The sequence below is a fragment of the Acipenser ruthenus genome, chromosome 14, assembly GCF_902713425.1.
Source record: "Acipenser ruthenus chromosome 14, fAciRut3.2 maternal haplotype, whole genome shotgun sequence".
NCBI lineage: Eukaryota > Metazoa > Chordata > Actinopteri > Acipenseriformes > Acipenseridae > Acipenser > Acipenser ruthenus.
Genome location: NC_081202.1, coordinates 37,132,180 through 37,153,443, shown reverse-complemented (window position 1 = coordinate 37,153,443; position 21,264 = coordinate 37,132,180). Strand labels below are relative to the sequence as shown.

The 21,264-nt window shown below is 41.8% G+C and overlaps 1 protein-coding gene across 1 annotated transcript in view; it reads left to right on the top strand.

Moving 5' to 3' along the window:
• The window catches only part of kcnq1.2 (potassium voltage-gated channel, KQT-like subfamily, member 1.2), a 475,366-nt gene that overhangs the window by 64,058 nt on the left and 390,044 nt on the right, over positions 1-21,264 (top strand). Inside the window, exons 4-5 of the mRNA XM_058985439.1 lie at positions 6,721-6,799; positions 20,169-20,265. Coding sequence (XP_058841422.1) covers positions 6,721-6,799; positions 20,169-20,265 — 176 coding nt within the window. The remainder of the gene's footprint in view (positions 1-6,720; positions 6,800-20,168; positions 20,266-21,264) is intronic.

Below are 21,264 nucleotides of genomic sequence, written 5' to 3'. Positions count from 1 at the left end.
TTTTTTATTTATTTATTTATTGATATTTATTTAGTTGTTATTTTTCGTTTTTGTGTTTGTTTGTTCCTGAGTTAGTGGTGTGTGTTTGGAGATCCCGTTATGGGGTCGCATTCCAGAGGGCCGGGGACTTTCACCTGCTGACGGTGAAAGGCGAATTTGTTCAGGTTTTCCCCCTGGTGACCCCAGTAACGAAAGTGATTATTTCTAATGTGCCCCAGTTTTTAAAAAATGAGTCATTTTTACGGTAAACTTGTGTCCCCAATTAAGGGAATCCCGCTGGGCTGCAAAAATAACAATGTTAAGCACGTCCTGTCGTTTAGGAGGCAGGCTTTTGTGTTATTAAATGATCCAAGCCAAGTTATAAATGTAGCCTGGAATTTTAATGTAGAAGGGACGAATTGTGTGGTGTTTGTAAGTTCTGATACTATGAGATGTTTTTACTGTGGAGAGCAGGGACACCAGAGGAAAGCCTGCCCGAGAAGGGAGGCTACAGCCGAGACAGGGCAGGAGCAGGGTGAAGTTGGCGGGGAGGAAGTAAGGGGTGTTGCAGATGAGTGGGAGGAAGAGTTGGCTCCTACACTGCAGCCGCAGCCAGAGCCCGTGCAGACTGGGGAGGAGGCAACCCAGCGGCAGGAGACCAGAGCAGAGCCACCAACACCACGGCCTCGCACAGAGACCCAGCCTGCTGATAATGGTGAAGAACCATTCAAAGAAGTAATTAAAAAGAAAAGACTTAAACAGAAGGATGTAGAGCTGCCGGATGGCAGAGCGCAGCCCATGCTGGCAGGGAGACTGCAAGATCCTGCCGGGGTGCCAGTCCCTCCCAGCACGGAAGAAGAGGAGAGCAGAGCGGGGGGTGACCCGGGCGTGGTGCAGGACTTCCTGCTGGCTGAATCCCAGCCGCCCGAAACAGTGACAGCTGTGGCTAGGGAAATGGAGGAGGAAGCGGCAGAGACCGGTGTCACAGAGCCAGAGGGAGCAGCGGAGGAGCTGATACCTGGGAGTGAGGGAGAGGACAGCGCTGAAAAGATGGAGGGGGAGCTCTCTGACTCCTTGCTTATCTCAGACATCCCCGATAGCCAACCCGCCAGCAGGAATAAATTATACACGCTTGAACAGGTCAATAATTTTATGAAAGAAACAAAAGGGAGAAGGGGGGTAGAAATAGAGAACTTCTTCCCTGATTTAAAGTTATTTCTCCACTCCTCTCATGCAAGGAAATCAACACTGGAAGAATTTGATCAGCTAAAATGGTACAGACTAAAAAATTAGAGTCACGGTGATGAGTCACGGTGCCAACACTAGCGCAGGGGTGGCAGTACTTTTTAAACCCAGCCTAGGGACAGTTTTATTAGACATGTAAGAAATAGAGAAGGGGAGGATTTTAAAAGTAAGAGCCAAAAGAGTGGGGGAATGAATTTTAATTTTTAAGAAATTGAAACAAGCTCTATATTAATAGTGATGATGTGGTGGTTTTGGGAGGAGATTTGAATTGTACTGTTAATTTTAATATTGCTAGAAATAACGTGAACCACATCCTCAGTCCTCCAGAGAGCTGGCTGCAGTGTTAGAGTCAAGTGACCTGGTTGACATTTGGAGATGTCTGCACTCAAGACAATACACCTGGTCTCAGTCCCATGCAAACTGTATATACAGAGCGAGACTAGACTGGTTTTACACTTCTAGAAATAATTTACACAATAATAACACATTTATTGAAGAAAGAAGTCACCCCAAGCAGTCTCTCTGACCACCAATTACAGCAATAACTCAATCAGAACCCCACAGAACACCATACTGGCAATTCAATGCAAAATTATTACAAGACATAAAGTTCAGACAACAATTAAAACATTTTTGGATCATTTGGAAAACACAACATAAAGACTTAAGGCAGTGGTGGGACATTGGCAAAATACAAATAAAATGTTCTTGTCAACAGTATACTGTAAATGAGGGGCTCCTGAGTGGCGCATCTAGTAAAGGCGCTCCACGTGGAATGCAGGATGCGCTCTATAGTCTGGACGTCGCGAGTTCGAGTCCAGGCTATTCCTTTGCCGACCGAGGACGGGAGTTTCCAGGGGGCGGCGCTCAATTGTCCGAGCGCCGCCTGGGGGGAGGGAGGGCTAGGTCGGCCAGGGTGTCCTCGGCTCACCGCGCACCAGCGACCCCTGTAGTCTGGCCGGGCGCCTGCGGGCTTACCTGTAAGCTGCCCGAGAGCTGCGTTGTCCTTCGACGCTGTAGCTCTTGGGTGGCTGCATGGTGAGTCCACACTGTGAAAAAAAGCAGTCGGCTGACGGCACACGCTTCGGAGGACAGAGTGTATTCGTCTTTACCCTCCCGAGTCAGCGCAGGGGTGGTGAGCTGAGCATAATAAAATAATTGGCGATTCCAAATTGGGAGAAAATAATAAAAATAATTGGCAACGACTAAATTTATAAAAAAAAGTATACTGTAAATGCAACCAGGTCACTGAATGCAGCCGTGAGAGAGCTGGAGTCGAAAATCCTCCTCCTAGAGGAAAGTTTCAATTCAGAATATAAAGAACAGACCCTGGAGAACCTGTGAGAGCAGAAACTCGCGCTGGGGAGCTTGCTGAAGGAGAGGGTGAAGGGGGCGATTGTGCAGTCCAGATTCATGGAGCTGAGAGACATGGATGCCCCCACCAGCTTCTACTTCAGCCTGGAAAGAAAGAGAGCCGACAAGCTACAGCTGTGCTGTGTCAGGACTCCTGGTGGGAAAGAACTGCACACTGCTCCTGCTCCAGGGGTTACCCAGCCTCAGTGAGCTGGATGCACCGCTGACCCACCAGGAGCTGACCGCCGCTGTCAAGCAGATCTTCAGCGGAAAGGCTCCAGGGATCGATGGACTGCCAGCAGAATTTTATAAATCTTTCTGGGACATAATGGGGAGGATTTGCTCCAGGTTCTGAGAGACAGCCTCCCCGAATGGAGTCTAGATGTGGTATTGGAGGCTCTCACTAAGGCCCCGTTTGAGCCTATACATTCCATAGAGTTGAAATATCTCTCTATGAAGACAGCCTTTTTGTTAGCCATCACCTCCACTAAACGCGTTAGTGAGCTACAGGCTCTGTCAGTGCACAGCTCCTGTATGCGTATTTGGGATGATGGAAACAGAGTATCATTACGCAAGAACCCTGCTTTCCTCCCAAAGGTGGTTACGGCTTTCCACTTGAATCAGTCAGTGGAGCTAGAGGCTTTCCATCCCAATCTGTTTTTTTTCGGAGGAGGATCAGAGATGAAATGCCTCTGCCCAGTTTGGGCATTGAGATGTTATGAGGATAGGACGAGAGTGCTGCGTCAGTCTGACCAGCTCTTTGTCTGTCATGGTGAAAGGACCCTTGGTCAAGCCCTCTCCAAGCAGTGGGACAGTTTCGACTGCATATACTAATGCCGGCCTACCCCCACCTGGGATGGTGGCCACGCACTCTACCAGAGGAGTGGCTATGTCATGGGCCCTCTTTAGAGGTGCCTCATTGACTGATATCTGTACTATGGCTAGCTGGGCTACTCTGCATACATTCACCAGGTTCTACTGACTCAATGTGGTAGATCCCACAAGGGTCCTTGAGGTTGCACGCTCACACCACAAAGATTAGTTTGTTGGTAGCGAGACGTCCCTCGTCTGCTGTCCGCTCACACTCCCTTGCGATGGCTCTCATATACTTTCCCAAAAGTATTGTTGTTAGTCGTCTTTGAATTGAAAGGGAACGATAGGTTACAGATGTAACCCCAGTTCCCTGAAAGAGAAGACAACCAACAAGCCTTGCGAGGTCGCATCACTCGCATTCACGGGTTCGATGCAAAAGAGAACGGAATCTCCATGGAATGACTACTTAATACCTCAGTAGGCGGGACCAAGGACGTCACTCCCCGGAGGGGCCTATCGGCAGCTCTGACATAAAATGCTCAGGCATATCCCAAAAGTATTGTTGTTGGTCGCCTTCTCTTTCAGGGAACCGGGGTTACATCCAAAACATATCGTTTTCAAGTCAAGACTAAACACATACTTTTATAAAATTGCTTTCTTATCTTACTGGGTTTTAATGTAACTTTTTAAAATTGCTGCTTTTGTATTATGTGTATACTGTTATTTAAATGGTCTGACTGTGGCAGTTGTATGTGTGACATGCTATACAAATGTACTGTACAGTGCTTTGCAATACTTTTATATAAAAGGGCTATATAAATGCAATAAATAGATAATAAATACATAAATGAATAAATAAATGCATGTATAGTATGCAGCAGTGTGGAGTAGTGGGTAGGGCGCTGGACTCCTGACCGGAGGGTTGTGGGGGACACTGCTGTTGTACCCTTGAGCAAGGTACTTTACCTAGATTGCTCCAGTAAAAACCCAGCTGTATAAATGGGTAATTGTATGTAAAATAATGTGATATCTGTATAATGTATGTAAAATAATGTGAATCTGTATAATGTGATATCTTGTAACAATTGTAAGTCGCCCTGGATAAGGGCGTCTGCTAAAAAAAAAAATAATAATAATAATGTAAATGTAGCACGTTGAAAATGTGTGCTGCACTGCAAGGCTTGGAGAAGGTGTTTCTCTAAAAGCTGCGTGTGACGTCAGAAAGACAGCAGCTAAGAGCAGCCGGCACAGCCAGCTCTGGGTAACAGAACACAACCATTGAAACGTGCATTCTGTATCGATGTTTTCCTTCAAAACCATTATCAAAATACAGTATCAGTTCACAAAAATATCTTCATCAGACACTTTGCTAAGGCTGCAAGTACAATCGTTTGATTTAGAAGAAGTGCGTTTGCAGTCGAAACATGCGTTAACTGTTGTTTAAAGTAATTACGATAATTGCAGTATAGAATAAAAGGAATGGTATCAATACCGTAATGTACCTAAACCGGAAAAGCGGTATACCGTCCTATCCCCATCGCACACCCTGTCACCGGTTATTGCTTGCATAACAAATACTAGTATTGCTACTGTTTACAAGTCAGGACATTCATTAAAAAAAAAAAAAAAACTTTGTTTAAAAATGGTTTAAGCTTCAAGCCACCAGTCAGGAAATGCCATACCACACATAACTCAGCTGCATCCAGGTTAGGTTGACATCTTTAGCAACACAATGAAAAGTACAACTAAGCAATAATGACCAGGTATCCCTGTCATGGATGTAAATAACACATTACTAATGAATGCCCATACCAAGTTTCATCACACCTGAATCTCAAGCTATCCTGAATCTCAAGATATACTGTAGATAAAACAAGCATCTCCTCTCTATCCCTGTTGTGAGAAGTGGAAATGAAAGGGTTATTGAAGCTAATGAGGTAGCAAAATGAATTTTAAAACCACACTTAATAAAACATATTCACAACGTTCAGGGGAGCAGTGAAAACATAATTGATTTTCACTGTCCCCTGTATGACTGTTTAATAAAACTTGCTTGGTTTTAAATTATCATTGTGTTCCTCCCTGCCCATCACATCTCAGTATCTATGCTCATGATAATTGGATATCTCCCTGCCCATCACATCTCAGTATCTATGCTCATGATAATTGGATATCTCCCTGCCCATCACATCTCAGTATCTATGCTCATGATAATTGGATATCTCCCTGCCCATCACATCTCAGTATCTATGCTCATGATAATTGGATATTTCCCTGCCCATCACATCTCAGTATCTATGCTCATGATAATTGAATACCTCCCTGCCCATCACATCTCAGTATCTATGCTCATGATAATTGAATACCTCCCTGCCCATCACATCTCAGTATCTATGCTCATGATAATTGAATACCTCCCTGCCCATCACATCTCAGTATCTATGCTCATGATAATTGGATATTTCCCTGCCCATCACATCTCAGTATCTATGCTCATGATAATTGAATACCTCCCTGCCCATCACATCTCAGTATCTATGCTCATGATAATTGGATATCTCCCTACCCATCACATCTCAGTATCTATGCTCATGATAATTGAATACCTCCCTGCCCATCACATCTCAGTATCTATCCTCATGATAATTGGATATCTCCCTGCCCATCACATTTCAGTATCTATGCTCATGATAATTGGATATCTCCCTGCCCATCACATCTCAGTATCTATGCTCATGATAATTGGATATCTCCCTGCCCATCACATCTCAGTATCTATGCTAACAGTCTACCCTGGATGCAGCTGAGGTATGGGTGGTACCTTTATGGCATTTCCTGACTTTTGTGGCTTTAAGTTTAAACCATAACTATTTTTTAACTCAGTTTTTTGTAATGAATCATATACAGTCTAATCATTACAGAAAATACATTTTGTTACATATAATGAGGCGTGTACATGATTAAGTAAATGTAAAGTACACAGCACATCAACAAACTACTTACTGACCCGAACTGCAATGCTGCTGCTGAGGCTGCATAGCCCTGTTGATGCTGAAGTGTGGTGTTGCCCTGAAGCACGTCACACTTTGATGTTTTACACATCTAAGAACCTCTTATCCAAGTGGCTTGAAGCTTGGTTAGGAGGTTCTTTAGCACTATTGAAGGCATCAGATTGGATATATGGGGTGACATGTCCATCTGTATGTTGCACATTTCTATATACAGGTGGATGCAGCTCTAATTTTACAGTTATGGCGGGGGTTGTATGTTTTTGTATGTTCTATTGTATGGCAGAAACTAGTTTTAACAACTGTCATTTTCCTTTGACAGATTTGATTGTTGTCATAGCGTCAGTCATCGTACTGAGTGTTGGATCCAACGGCCAGGTGTTTGCCACTTCTGCTATCAGGTAAGTCCTGTTGATAGCAAATGAGATATCAGGTAGAAAAGGCTTTTTTAAGGCTTGCTCTAGAAATAATGTTACTACAGTTAGTCTTTGGCCATTCAATTTAGTTAATCTGTCCATCTGTTTACACATAGTGACTTGAGAGTTCTGCGTCTGCTTTCTTTCATCTTTGCTAGGATCCTGCCAAGTTGTCAGACTTTGCACAAGTGGTCTTGATGTAGTAAAGATGGCGATTTAAGATTTGTATCTTAGAGGTGCGAAGAAAAGTTGTGTGGAGAAATCAGTCACTATACATGGCTTGAAAAAAAACAAGAGCATGTCTTTCCAACATTATATATTATTGCCGTTATTACAGAGTATGTAGTTGAATATTGGAGTGTTGACAAGATGATGATATTGTAATGGATCATTAGCACAAGACATGTACTTACCTGAACCGCATGCTTTGCGATTGGTGTCCAGCCCTTGCCTTTCCAGTCAATTTAATGGGCTAAGATGCAAATTCATTAGACTATGTATTATTTGTGGAAAGCCCAATCCACTTACTTAAGACCTAAGTAGAAAATCTTTTGTTTTACCTCTCCTGACTCTTCTTGCGTCGCCTTTTCAAAGAAATGTTGTTATGTACAGTACTAGTTACCTTTACTACTCCAATATACCCACTGGCAGTGCTCCAGATAAGGCTTTGGGTCACTGAGTAATTTATTCTCCAATTTAGTGAGTAAAATGTATTTTGGGTGAGTAAATGCAACATTACCTTAAAGTCATGGTTACTTTCAATAAATACCTGTGGCAAGTGGTTTGCAGTGCACAGGTGTAGTGGTGATGTGATTAGGAAACAGAAGACAGACAACAAAGTTCATGATCCAAACAGGTTTTATTTTGTAAATCCTGGTCTGGCGACCACAAAGAATAATCCCAGGCAATACAGAGCAATGTGTATTGCACTGTTCCAAAACAACAGGTTGCAGTCCAGAAATAGTAATACACAGTTCAAAATGTATAGACACAGCAGAACACACACAAAGACACACGTTCACAAGTCCAGAGTGATTGTGCTCGTGGTGAAATGCAATTTGCTCGTGGACAATGGTGCAGTGTTGTCTGGGTTTAGTGCTGGCCTGTAGCGACAACTCTGGATCGTGTTAGCCATCTAATAATAACAAACAAGTAGATTTTTAGACACGACAAAACAAACAAAATGTTCACGATAATTCACAGTACTCCTTCCGGTTCATCTTAACCATAACAAAAGGAACAGATCACCTCGCTACGTCCCCTTTTGTACCGTCAGTCACGCCCCCTTGGTTAGCGAGTGCAACCGTTTCTCCTCCAATCCGCGGTTGTCACATCGCTTCCCTTCCGGGTCGATGACTTGGTGTACCATAGCGCCACCCCCTTTCTAGATGGCTGACTTCCACCTAACCCTAGGAATGAAATGTCAGGCCATCCAGTCCAGGGCACTCTGTTCCCTTACACAGCGCCCTCACAGGTCGACAGGGAGATTTATAACCAAGATTTATTCTTTCTCTGTCACAATACCATACATAATTTAATGCTAACTTATGGGATACTGTGGCAAAGTGGCTGAGTGGGAGCAGGTGCAGGAGTGATGCAGTGCGTGAAAGAAGTACACAGAGATAATTGTAATCCGGTTTGGAAATGTTTTATTTTGGAGATTTCAGGTCTGGCGACCAAACAATAATTCCCCGGCAATACACACCTATGTGTACAGCACGGGGTATATAGCAAGAACAATCCCAAATAATAAACGATATCCGCCCCACAATAATACAAACACGGTCACCAGCCCTGGGTGCGTGCAGTAGTGCTCGTGATGGGTGATACAGGTTTATATTTGTGACAATGGTGCGGTTTAGTGTCTAGTAGACAATTACAAACAAACAAAATACAACACTCACAATTTCAGTTTCTGTATTATTTTCATATTTCACTTAAGGGGACTAAGACGGCGTCAAAGAATATAGCCGCTTAATTATCAGCCACAAACTTGCATTGCAAATGAGTGGATTCAACCCAGTGGAGACTCCTTGGAGGAGTACCTCCCTTGCAGAGAGGTTTATTTCCTCAGAGGAGACAAGCCTGTCTGAAAATATACCTGGTATTAACCACAGCGCTAGCAGTAGCAGATGATGTGATCTAGGCACAGGTTTTAAATGGAGGAGTCCAGAGAGTTTTTTTCCTAAGAGTAGGCAAGCCTCCGTTATAAACTCATGGCATGTGACGTAGTCAGATCCCTGGTTTTAATTGGAGGAGCAACTCACACCCTCCCGCCCCCTGCTGAAGCACTGCTGTACTGAGAAGCTCAACTATGAGTGAAGCTTCTTTAACTCGGACGTGCACTCAATCATTGAATCAGCAGGGCGGCAGCACTGAGCTTCTGATACTCTGGTCTCATTTCTAATATCGCCGCTACCATCTACAGTACATGGTTTGAGAAAGCTCCACTAGTAGTGTTTCCAATCTTGGCTTTTGTCTCTACCCACGGTAAAGGTAACGCCAGACATGCTGGAAGCTGACAATCTAGTCTCCTCCAGTATAGAGGAGCTTGAATCATTTATCGATCGCTACCTAGAATCAGCTGCGAGGACAAATATTGAAGCATCAGTCTCTGTTTCCACCTTGTATTAGCCCAGGGCTTCTCAAACTCGGTCCTGGGGACCCCCTGTGGCTGCTGGTTTTCATTCCAACATGCTCTTAATTACTTAATAGACCCTTAATTAAATGGATCATTTGCTTAATTAGACCTTTTTGCTTGTTTTCAGCTTTTAAACAGTTGCATATTTCAAGTTAGCTGTAACATTTGATAAGTAACTTGAACTGCAACTGTTTAAGAGTTTAACTGTTTAAGAGCTGAAAACACGTCTAAATAAGCAAATTATTAGTTCAATTAAAGGTCTAGTTAAGTAATTAAGAAATTGGTTGGAATGAAAACCAGCAGACACAGGGGGTCCCCAGGACCGAGTTTGAGAAGCCCTGTATTAGACAAAAATAATTTGAATTTGGATAAAAATATGGCCGTTTATTAGCTAATCAGCGTAAACATAATGGAAAAATCAACAATTCAATATGACAATATTATTATAAATCACAAAAAAATCAATGAAACAATCAAGTCCTTCTACGCCAATCCTATATAAACCTGAATCAGATTCTGACATAACCCAAATTAATGTGTTTGTAGATAATTTAAAATACCTGTACTCTCTGAAAATGACTGAAGAATTGAAAAAAGCTGTGGTTGCCATGCCTTGTGGAAAATTCCCTGGCCAGGATGATATATTTATATACTTCCAATTTTAATGTCACAGTCTGTTGAAAATAAATAAAGACCCTTCACTTTGTGGCAATTATTGTCCATTATCATTAATAAATACTGATATTAAAATAATAAGTAAAACTAGAAAGTGTCCTTCCATGTCTGATTCATTCAGACCAAACCGGGTTTATGAAAAACAGGCAGTCATCAGATAATACTAGACATTTTTTTAATATAATGTAATGTTAAAACTTTACAATGCATTAGTAAGAGCTCACCAGACACAAAAAGGATATTGCTGCTCTAGAAAGAGTGCAAAGAAGAGCAACCAGAATTATCCCGGGTTTAAAAGGCTTGTCGTATGCAGACAGGCTAAAAGAATTGAATCTATTCTGTCTTGAACAAAGAAGACTACGCGGCGAGCTGATTCAAGCATTCAAAATCCTAAAAGGTATAGACAATGTCGACCCAGGGGACTTTTTTGACCTGAAAAAAGAAACAAGGACCAGGGGTCACAAATGGAGATTAGATAAAGGGGCATTCAGAACAGAAAATAGGAGGCACTTTTTTACACAGAGAATTGTGAGGGTCTGGATCCAACTCCCCAGTAATGTTGTTGAAGCTGACACCCTGGGATTCTTCAAGAAGCTGCTTGATGAGATTCTGGGATCAATAAGCTACTAACAACCAAATGAGCAAGATGAGCTGAATGGCCCCCTCTCGTTTGTAAACTTTCTTATGTTCTTCTGTTCTTCTGTTCTTAATATCATGCATCTGGCCAGTAAAAGTAGCAATCCTACTGAGAGGACTCGCACGAGTAGCATTTGTTTTGCTTCTTGTTTTTTTAATTATTTTCTCCTTCTCTCTCCCGTTCTCCACTCCCGAACACACAACCCCAAGTGAGTGAATTATATAACTATTTATACAGCTGTGCTTGGATTCAATTACTAATTAATTATTCACTTGAATCCTAGCGCGTGAATTAATTTGTGCACTGCCCGTGCTCACATATTAATACACATTTTATCTGCACGTGAAGTGATTGTGCAATTCCTGTGCCTAAATACAACTATATATTTTAAATCGCTCATGCTACACAAACCCATTTATATCCCGTGCACCACTATATCCATATATAACTGACAATATAAAACACACCACATACCACAAAATACACACAGGGGCGGGGCACACTGCCACAGGCGTGCAAAGATAGTAAAGCTTCCTTATCTTACACCGGCTTGGTCTATTTTAAATTTTTTTGATAGTTTTAAATATCCCGTGCACCAATATATATACACCAACATTAACATCACACGCAACAGATAACACATAATACACACATGGGCAGGGCACACTGCCACATACCTCCCCCCCTTGTGTGCAGCGCACATGGCCTCAATGGCCACCTCCCCCCTTAAAAGCCAAAAAGTCCAGCACAAAGTCCTGGGCCGGAACCGGAGGCTTCAAGGGGCCCACAGGTTGTAAGGCTGTCAGCAGCAATGCTGACAGCGAGGTGGCATACTCCTGCCACATTTCTGCTGCTGGTGGCAATGCCAGCAGCTTCCCAGCTGACAGCGGAAATGCTGTCAGGGGAGGCATTAATGGCTCCCAGTCTGGTTCCTCCAGCCAGTGTAGTCCTGGCAGCGGAAAGGCTGCTTCCTCACATAGCACCCCTGGCAGCGGAAAAGCGACTTCCAGGGCATGCCTCTCCCGGCAGTAGTGTGTAGGCATCCCCGGGCAGTGACTTGTAGGCATCCTCGGGCGGTGTTGTGTAGGCATCCCCAGGCGATGGCGAACTGGCATCCCCAGGTGATGGCAGCTAGGCAGCCCTAGGCGTTGCAGGCTCGGCAGCCCTACGCGGTGCAGGTATGGCAGTTCTAGGCGGTGCAGGCTCAGCAGCCCTAGGTGTTGCAGGTTTGGTATAGGGGCATCCCGACCAGTCGTGTCCTCCTTCCTCACATCGCCCACACCAGCTCAGTGGAACCTCGGAGCATTCCCTCCAGCGGTGATCCTCCTTCCCGCACCAGGTTCTCTGGCTCCTCTGGTCGCTGTTGCTGTTGCTGCTGGGGCAGTGGAGACCAAGGTGACCCCTGCTTCTCCCTCTCCTGATGGACAAGGCAGCGGGTCACATAGCGCCCACACCGCAGATGGGGCATAGCTGGGGTAGCTGTCTGAGGGGGTACCAGGAACAGTTCGTGCAGCTGCGGCTGGTGTTGCAGTTGTTGCCTTCTCTGGTCGTTTTTTTCCCATTTTTTTTTCAATAATCCTCTCCTCACAAAAAAAACACTTTAAAAAAAAAAAGTCCAGAAAAATAAAAATAAAAAGTACCCGCAATATCCCTGGTCTGACGCTTGGAGGTGCTGTTATCCCACTTCTAAAACCAAGTGTGACAAGCAGGCTGTAATGGTGACATAAGACCAGGAGGTAATGGACACAGACAGGACCGGTGAGTGACGAAATTGCACTGATCCGCTGGTTTATTGTAAAATAAAAAGGTTTAACAAAACACAAATACTGAACAAAACAAACGGCGCGGTGGCCAAAATAAATAAACACACTAACAAATGGTGGATGAACCCCAAAACAAGTATTGTGTGAGTCCTCTCGCACGAGTAGCATTTGTTTTGCTTCTTGTTTTTTTAATTATTTTCTCCTTCTCTCTCCAGTTCTCCACTCCCGAACACACAACCCTGAGTGAATTGTGCAAGTATTTATACAGTTGTGCTGGGATTCAATTACTAATTAATTATTCACTTGAACTAATTGGTGCAATCCCCGTGCTCACATATTAATACACATTTTATCTGCACATGAAGTGATTGTGCAATCCTCGTAACTAAATACAACTATATATTTTAACAACAATCGTGCTAAATATCCCACATTATATCCCTTGCACCAATATTATACACTAACATTAAATCACACGCAACAGATAACACATAATACATAAATGGACGGGGCGCACTGCCACAGTTTGCTTCTAATGTGTGGCGAGTTGCAACGCGTGACGTGATTTAGGCACCAGGCTAAACACGTCACACGCTGCAGCTTGCCGCACATTTAGCTACACTTTACAATGTGTGTGAAGTGTAATACAGCAGCAGGCGCTACGTTCTGCCTAAGATGATTTGCGTTGTGAAATTGGGGACTTGTCGGTGCGAGGAGGCTATTTTTACTTATTTTTCCCGTGGACCCCCTCCAATGGACTTGGTTGGGAACCACTGTTTTAAACTCTTCAGTGGTACCAGACAGGGCTGCCCACTCTCTCCTGTTATTTTCTCTTTTTATTGAACCCCTTGTCATTGCCATACGTCAGGATACCCGGGATAGTTGTTGAGTTAATTTATAACTATGGATCGATTTCAGGTTATAAGATCAATTGGTCTAAATCTGAAGTATTGCCCCTAAATCAGTTTAGGTGGGAGGCTTTAGCCTCAACTCTCCCGTTCAGATGGTCTCTTAATGGTATTAAATATCTTAGAATCGACATATCTCCTCAGTTTGATGAACTGTTTAATTGTAATAATGTTCCCCTCCTAAAATCCATCATTGAAGATCTTGAAGGATGGAATTCCCTTGCTCTTACACTGATGGGACGGGTCCCTGTTTTTTCAAATACTTAATTGCTGTCCAGCAATCTTTCAGGCTGGATCCCCAAGATGGTGCTTCCCCAGCTTGGGTAGAGCTGGAGGATTCAGACTGTGGATCTTCACATGTGAGGGACTTGCCCTATGTAAGCCAAAAGATTAAAAAACATTCCTGTTTCAGTCACCCATGTATCTCGGCTACAATAAACCATGGTTAAGAGCCCATAAAATTACTAATCTAAACCTGCACCCATTATTATTATTATTATTTATTTCTTAGCAGACGCCCTTATCCAGGGCGACTTACAATTGTTACAAGACATCACATTATACATTATTTCACATTATACAGATATCACATTATTTTACATACAATTCCCCATTGATACAGTTGGGTTTTTACTGGAACAATCTAGGTAAAGTACCTTGCTCAAGGGTACAACAGCAGTGTCCCCCACTGGGGATTGAACCCACAACCCTCCGGTCACGAGTCCAGAGCCCTAACCACTACTCCACACTGCACCCATCTCGATGCTCTCCCATTTGGCACAATCCTGATTTTCGGATAGCAGGTAAACCGTTTGAGTATCTCCTGGAGGCAAAATTATATTTTCCCATCTAAACGACCTGTTTGAGAATGGGATTTTGTTATCATTTGAGAGGCTGCAAGAAAAAAGGAATGACTCAATTTGTTTCTAATATATACTTTGTCTTGGGATCCAATGAAGGGGAGATTATGCAGCAATTCTCTTTCAGTTTCTAAGAATGCTGAAGTGAACCTTATCCAATATAAGGTTCTTCACAGAGCACACCTTTCCAGCAGAAGGTTGTTTCTGATGGGTCTTTCTGACATCCAAACATGCCAGTACTGTTCAGGAGATGAGATAGACAGCTATGTCCATGCACTATGGCACTGTCCAGTAACAGAAACATTTTGGAAGAAGGTAGTGAGCACTCTATCTGGTACCCTAGGCTGTGACGTCCCTGCTTCACCTGCACTATGTTTACTAGGTGACCTTTGATGCTTTGACCTTTTTAAAAAAACAAAACAAAACAATTTTTATTAATATCCCTTACAATTGCTAAAAAACAGAACTAATATATCAATCCTCAAGTGGCTAAATATAATATTTGATCATGTTATCTATGGAGATACTCACAGCAAATCTGTCCAACATTGCCAACGCAGCTTTGTGGCAGTGCCTACAAAGGTACCACGAAATGTTCCTGTCAGGACAACTGAGGAAGTCAGCACCTATGGTCACTTTTTTTTTTTATAGTAACAAAAACACTTATTCAGTGCCAAACATGAGCTACTTTAGATGTGTAATGGCTGCAGTATAGGATAGGTTACAGGATAAATACAATGAATTTACTGAAATATGGGACCCCTTATTTTCATATATTGCTCAGGAGTTATAATTTATATATTTATTTACACACTTATTTTTACTTTTATTAATAATTTTTTGTATACCAGGTCTGCATTTCCTAGTACATTTCTACACGCATATGTTTGTGTTTATGTATGTATGCATGCGTATGCGTATGTGTATGTATCTATCTATATGTGTGTGTATATATATATATATATGGAATATATGGAATGGAATATATGGAATAATGGAAATTGCATCATTCAGTTTCGCATCCAATTTTCTGAACGAGATTTTCAAAAGTAATCAGAAAAAAAAAGAATTACATCATAACAATAAGAACATTAAAAAAAAAACACAATATGTTGGAACCCAGCTGTTTTATCATCTTGTTAGCCCTTGGGGCTTGTCTTGTGTAGCATTTTTAAAGGCTGAATGGAGGATAGCATTATTGATCGGCTGATAAAGACTCTATTTGCCATGCTAAGTGAGGCCACTACCAAAAATTAAAAATTCTAACAATAACAGGTCATTTCAGAGTGGCTGGTATGAGGGAGTGGATTGGCTGACCGGGGCAGCTAGTAACTGCCTTGCTGGCCCTGTTTACTTTGCAGTAAATGTGGCAGTTCACTCACATGGTAAAAATCTGGCTGTACTGATTTAAAAAAAAACTGGATAAAAAATGGATAAAACATCAAATGCAAAATTGCATGCGTGTTTGTGGCAATGTGCCCCGCCCCTGTGTGCATTTCCGCAGGAGTTACACCCAGAGTGCAGGATGCGCCCTGTAGCTTGGAGATTGCCTGTTTGTGGATGGGAGTTCCCAGAAGGTGGCGCACAATTGGCTAAGTGCTGCCCGGGTGGGGTAGGGATTAGGTCGGCTGGGGAGTCCTTGGCTCACCGCACACCAGCGACCCCTGTGGCTGGCCGGGCGCCTGCAGGCCGGCCTGTATGCAATTCAGAACTGCGTGGTCCTCCGACACTGTAAGTTCTGAGTATGGCTGCATGGTGGGCTTGCAAAGTGAAAACAAGCGGATGGCTGACGGCACTCGTTTCGGAGGACGCGAGTGCTCGTCTTCGTCTCTCCCGAGTTAGTTCGGGGGTTGCAGCAGTGAGCCAGGTTGAATAATAATTGGACATCACAAAAATTGGGAGAAAAATTGGAAAATGAATACAAATAATTGTTAAAAAAAAAAAAAAGAACCAATTTGGATCCAAATATTCACAAGACTGTTAAGCTTGTGCAGAGGCCTGTGGGAGGCCTCAGAATGAGATGCATGGGCAGTCAGGTTTCAAAAGAAAAAGGTGCAACTACATTTATTTACAAACACAGACAAAAACAGTGCACACAACTTTGCTTTAAAAACTTTAAAACACACTATTTGACAGGTCCTTAGAGGAGTGCATTAAATATAGGTTCTGGTCCTTCCAATACCACAGTCCCGTGCTTGACCAAATCTGCCTACTCTGATAAACAAAAAGTACACAGAAAAGTTAAGGCTTTTGTCCAGCACCTACATGCTCTCTCTCCTCTGTCCCAGGAACACTGTCCCGACCGGTGGAAATGCTGCCCCTTTTGTACACCTTGGCTCCGCCCCATACCCGATTACCTGGGCTTGGAACCAGATGTGCCTCGTTCCCCTCCACCAGCCTCCTAGCTGGCCGACTCCTACAGAATGTTAACCCGTAGTCACCAGCGCCTGCTGGATGGACAGGTCCCCCCTGCTCCCCCTGCTGGTGGGAGGTGATATTTTCAGTGCAGGGAATCAATCTACCCTGTCACAAGGCCCTTTGTGCGAATTAGAGTTAATGACCCCACAATGAGTCATTGTTGGACTGCCTCAGGTATTCAGGGAGGAACTGAAACAGTAATTTGGGAGAGGGGCCCTGAAGGAAACTATGTTTGGTGTCAAAGCTGTGTGAGCTAGCTAGCTTTAAACTCTACAAAGCCAGATGTGTCTCTGCTTCCAAGAATAGAGATATTCATCAGCCTTGATTGCTCAATTGTAAATCTACATGTTGGAAATGTTTTGTCAAATCTGAATACTTCATTGCGCTCAAATGCTGTAAGTTTAGCTGGGAAATTTCCTTTGCCTCCTGACCTGTTACTGAAGCACATTTATGATGTTCGTTCTTTTATGATTTCAAGACAATTATCAAATGTTCATAGGCAGGGGTTCACATAACTTTTATCAGTAGGCGATATATAAGGAGATGATTATAATGAGAGATTATAATCAGAGGTTCATACAACTTTTATCAGTAGGTTCTCAAGTAGAAATGGTTTGGTACGCACCAAAATGAGGGGTCATCATCCAAATCGCTGTCTGGCTCCACCTCCTCCTCTGACATTTCAAACAATTGGGATGTCATGGAACAGCGCGAGTGACATTACATTTTGCAGCCAGTAGACATGTTTCCTTTATTATTATTATTATTATTATTATTATTATTATTATTATTATTATTATTATCATTATTATTATTATGTATTTATTTATTTTATTCGTTAGCAACCACAGGTGATGATAGTTTCTCATTGGGTCTGGACTACTCAAATGATCCACCCACACTCATCCATGTACACCGGAGAGAAGGTTTGTGTCGTGTGAGAAGTTGTAAGGGGGCTTAATTAGGGCGGTATTTAATAATTTAGCACCATTTGGCTCTCTGGTGCTAACCTTTCAAAACAGTTTAGCAATAATTTTCAAAATGATTTGCACCCCTGTCAGGGATGCTGGGTTCAGGATCAAAGGTTTCAGTGGTCATCTTACACATATGAATATGCATCAGGTCAGAAATGCGTGGGGCTGAAAGGTGGGATTGATTATATATAGATTTTTTTAAATATTGACATGTGAAAACCCAAGCTCACAAGCTGCACTGCTTAACCCTTTAGGACCAAGCGTTCTTCAGTGGGATGCTCCCCCAGGCTGTAGTCTTCCTATAAAGATTCACTAAAAATCTTGGAACCGTATTATCTTGGAATTGGTGTCCTTTTTTTCAGAACATTATAAAGTAGTTCCGAAACCATTTCAACATGATATTTATTTATTTATTTATTTATTTTTAAGGTTAAGTATTGTTTTATTATAATGTATTCTGCTTAGAGATACATGCATAAAAACTGGTTATTCTATGACCTGAGGGACCTTACAATACTTCCTGAAAAGTTTGATGATAAATATTGATGTTTGGGCAAATTACAAGACATTGTTTCACCTGAGTGATTGCAACGACATAATAAACATTTATTCTCAGGGATAAGCAATAATGGACACTACTCTCGATTATTTTCTCTAAAGTAATATTTATAAATAAAATAATTGTTCTTCACTCCATTATTATCAGTAATAGGTACCTGATAAATGTAGTTCCTGAAACACAATCTACTTATATACACTTGTTTCTTGATATTTATAAATGTTGTAAAAACATATATATATATATATATATATATATATATATATATATATATATATTAAAATGCACAAGACAGAATAATTGTTTTAATATAACTATAAGTCAAATACATCGGATTTACAGTGTTTCCTGGTTTTTTCTTGTCATGTTTTGTCTCTGCGTGCTGCTGTGAAATGCCTCCGCCCTGTACAAATTTGATGCCCGTCTCAGTGACGTCACACAAAAACCAAAAAATCATGTTTACCCGATCACGGGCCCAGAATGACACTTCAGTATCATCGTGTTTACACCATCACAGTCCTTAAAGGGTTAATGGCAGCGTCAGATTCAGTATCATCGTGTTTACACCATCACAGTCCTTAAAGGGTTAATGGCAGCGTCAGATTCAGTATCATCGTGTTTACACCATCACAGTCCTTAAAGGGTTAATGGCAGCGTCAGATTCAGTATCATCGTGTTCACACCATCACAGTCCTTAAAGGGTTAATGGCAGCGTCAGATTCAGTATCATCGTGTTTACACCATCACAGTCCTTAAAGGGTTAATGGCAGCGTCAGATTCAGTATCATCGTGTTTACACCATCACAGTCCTTAAAGGGTTAATGGCAGCGTCAGATTCAGTATCATCGTGTTTACACCATCACAGTCCTTAAAGGGTTAATGGCAGCGTCAGAGACGACAACACAAGTGCCTGAATGTTTAAGTAGGAGTCTGGATTGCTGGTTATTACAATGTTTTACAAATAATCACGCATTCTCTATTTATTTCAATAGGCAACCACCAAATTCTTCAAACAAATTACTATGTCAAATGGAAGTCCGCATTTTTGGTATTGGTGTGCATGTGTACCTGCGTACCAGTTATATGAACCCCTTTTCATAGGGTAATGTTCATGGTAATGTTCATAGAGAGAAGCTTGCAGCATTCACATGCTTGTGGTCATTCTTTTGAGCCTGGTTTTTAATAGGTTGAATAGGGTTAATCAGTTTCAATGTCATTTATTTAAAAATCTGATGTGATTTTTCTTAATGCATACCACTATTACAAATGTTTATTTTTTGCTATCTGATTTGTCATCATCCACAGTGATCTGCAGTTGGGAAAGGTCGGCAATCATTTATAAAGCAAAACAATGGTCAATTCCACATGAGAGAAGACACAATTCCTAATTTTCCTTATTGCTCTGTGTCTTAGTTTAGGGCTGAAAATACTATATATTACTATCTTGAAATACCATGTATTTGAAGTTTACAGATATATTTCAAGAGTATTGCAGTGTTATAGGCAATATCTTTTTTTATGAAAGGATACAAATAATCATTCTAAATAAGTTCAACACAGATCATGAGAACTTTCTAAACATCCCTAATAGTATAGCAGTAAATTCCAAATTATTACCCTAAGTAGCATGCAAAGGCAAGAACAGTGGATTTGGAACACATATGGCACAGTATTGTATTTGACTACCAGTGTGCATTTCTAGTTTTGATACTACAGTGCTGTGGTTTAAAAACGGCACTGTATATGTTACTGAGGCAGAAACAATTGGATCCTTTTAGATTCAGCTTTACAAATTTCTGAGATCAATCAGCTACTGGGAACCGGGCAAGCTTAGATGGGCTTAGTGGACTCCTCTCGTCCAGACATTTTTATGGTTTTCTGTTCTAAAGCAGTCTTAATTAATTGTCTTTTTTTTGTAGGGGAATTCGGTTCCTCCAGATCCTTCGAATGCTTCATGTTGATCGACAGGGCGGCACGTGGAGACTCTTGGGTTCTGTGGTTTTCATTCATCGCCAGGTAATTCAGTTAAAAAAGAACTGCCAAGATCAGTCCCTATGCACAAAACTTTATCTCAGTAGTTCTGTAAAGAACATTTTTTAAAGTGTGTTTTATATATATATATATATATACATATTGTGACGTATTGCCCCCACTCGGGTTCGTTGCCCCTTTAGAAATAGACCCAACACACTGAAATTGGGGGTTCAGTGCTTCCGCACACTTTTAATAATACAAACAGAAACAAAATACAAAACAAAAACAAATACCTAGCTCCTTCGGAGCGCTAACTAAAACTCAGGAACACCTATGCTATAAAGTGGGACGGCTAAGCCGTTTCCCCACAACACAAAACTCAGTATTTCCACCCTTGACGACTGCTTGGAAGCAGAGCACACCTTCCTGCCTCCTTCTAGACAGCAGCCGTGAGCAGACTGACTGCACCTCTCATATACCCTGCACCTGGTCCTAATTTAACAATAACTACCAGGTGCAGGGGATCATTAACAATAAACCAATTAACAAACAATCAAACAAATGTGCATTCTCCCTGCTGTGTTACAATATATATTTTAGAGGTTGATATTTGAAAATGTTTATAGAGTGTTGTTTAAGGAGCCTAAAGAAGTTTAAAACAGTATCATTTATTTTAGTCATTAAAACAGACTAACAGTGTAAGCTTTACTATTGTATCCTAGCTCTATTTTAATGGTCTAAACAGAAGCGGGTATTAAAATGACAGAGCTGCACAGGCTCCTTCAAGCTCAATAGGGATATAGAGTCTCAAGCTCAGCCAAACTGAGTTAGGATACTTAAATAAATATCTATTGATTAACCCACCATTATTACCAATAAAAAAGACTTAAAGCTAGCAGAATAATTTTAGACACCTTGCTTAACTGTAATATAGTTAGGAAATCCTTACACGCCGATGAGAATAAATGTAAACTAGAAGTAGCCTATACACACATGCAAGAACTAAAGTCAATTTATTACTACAACACCACATTATCAGTT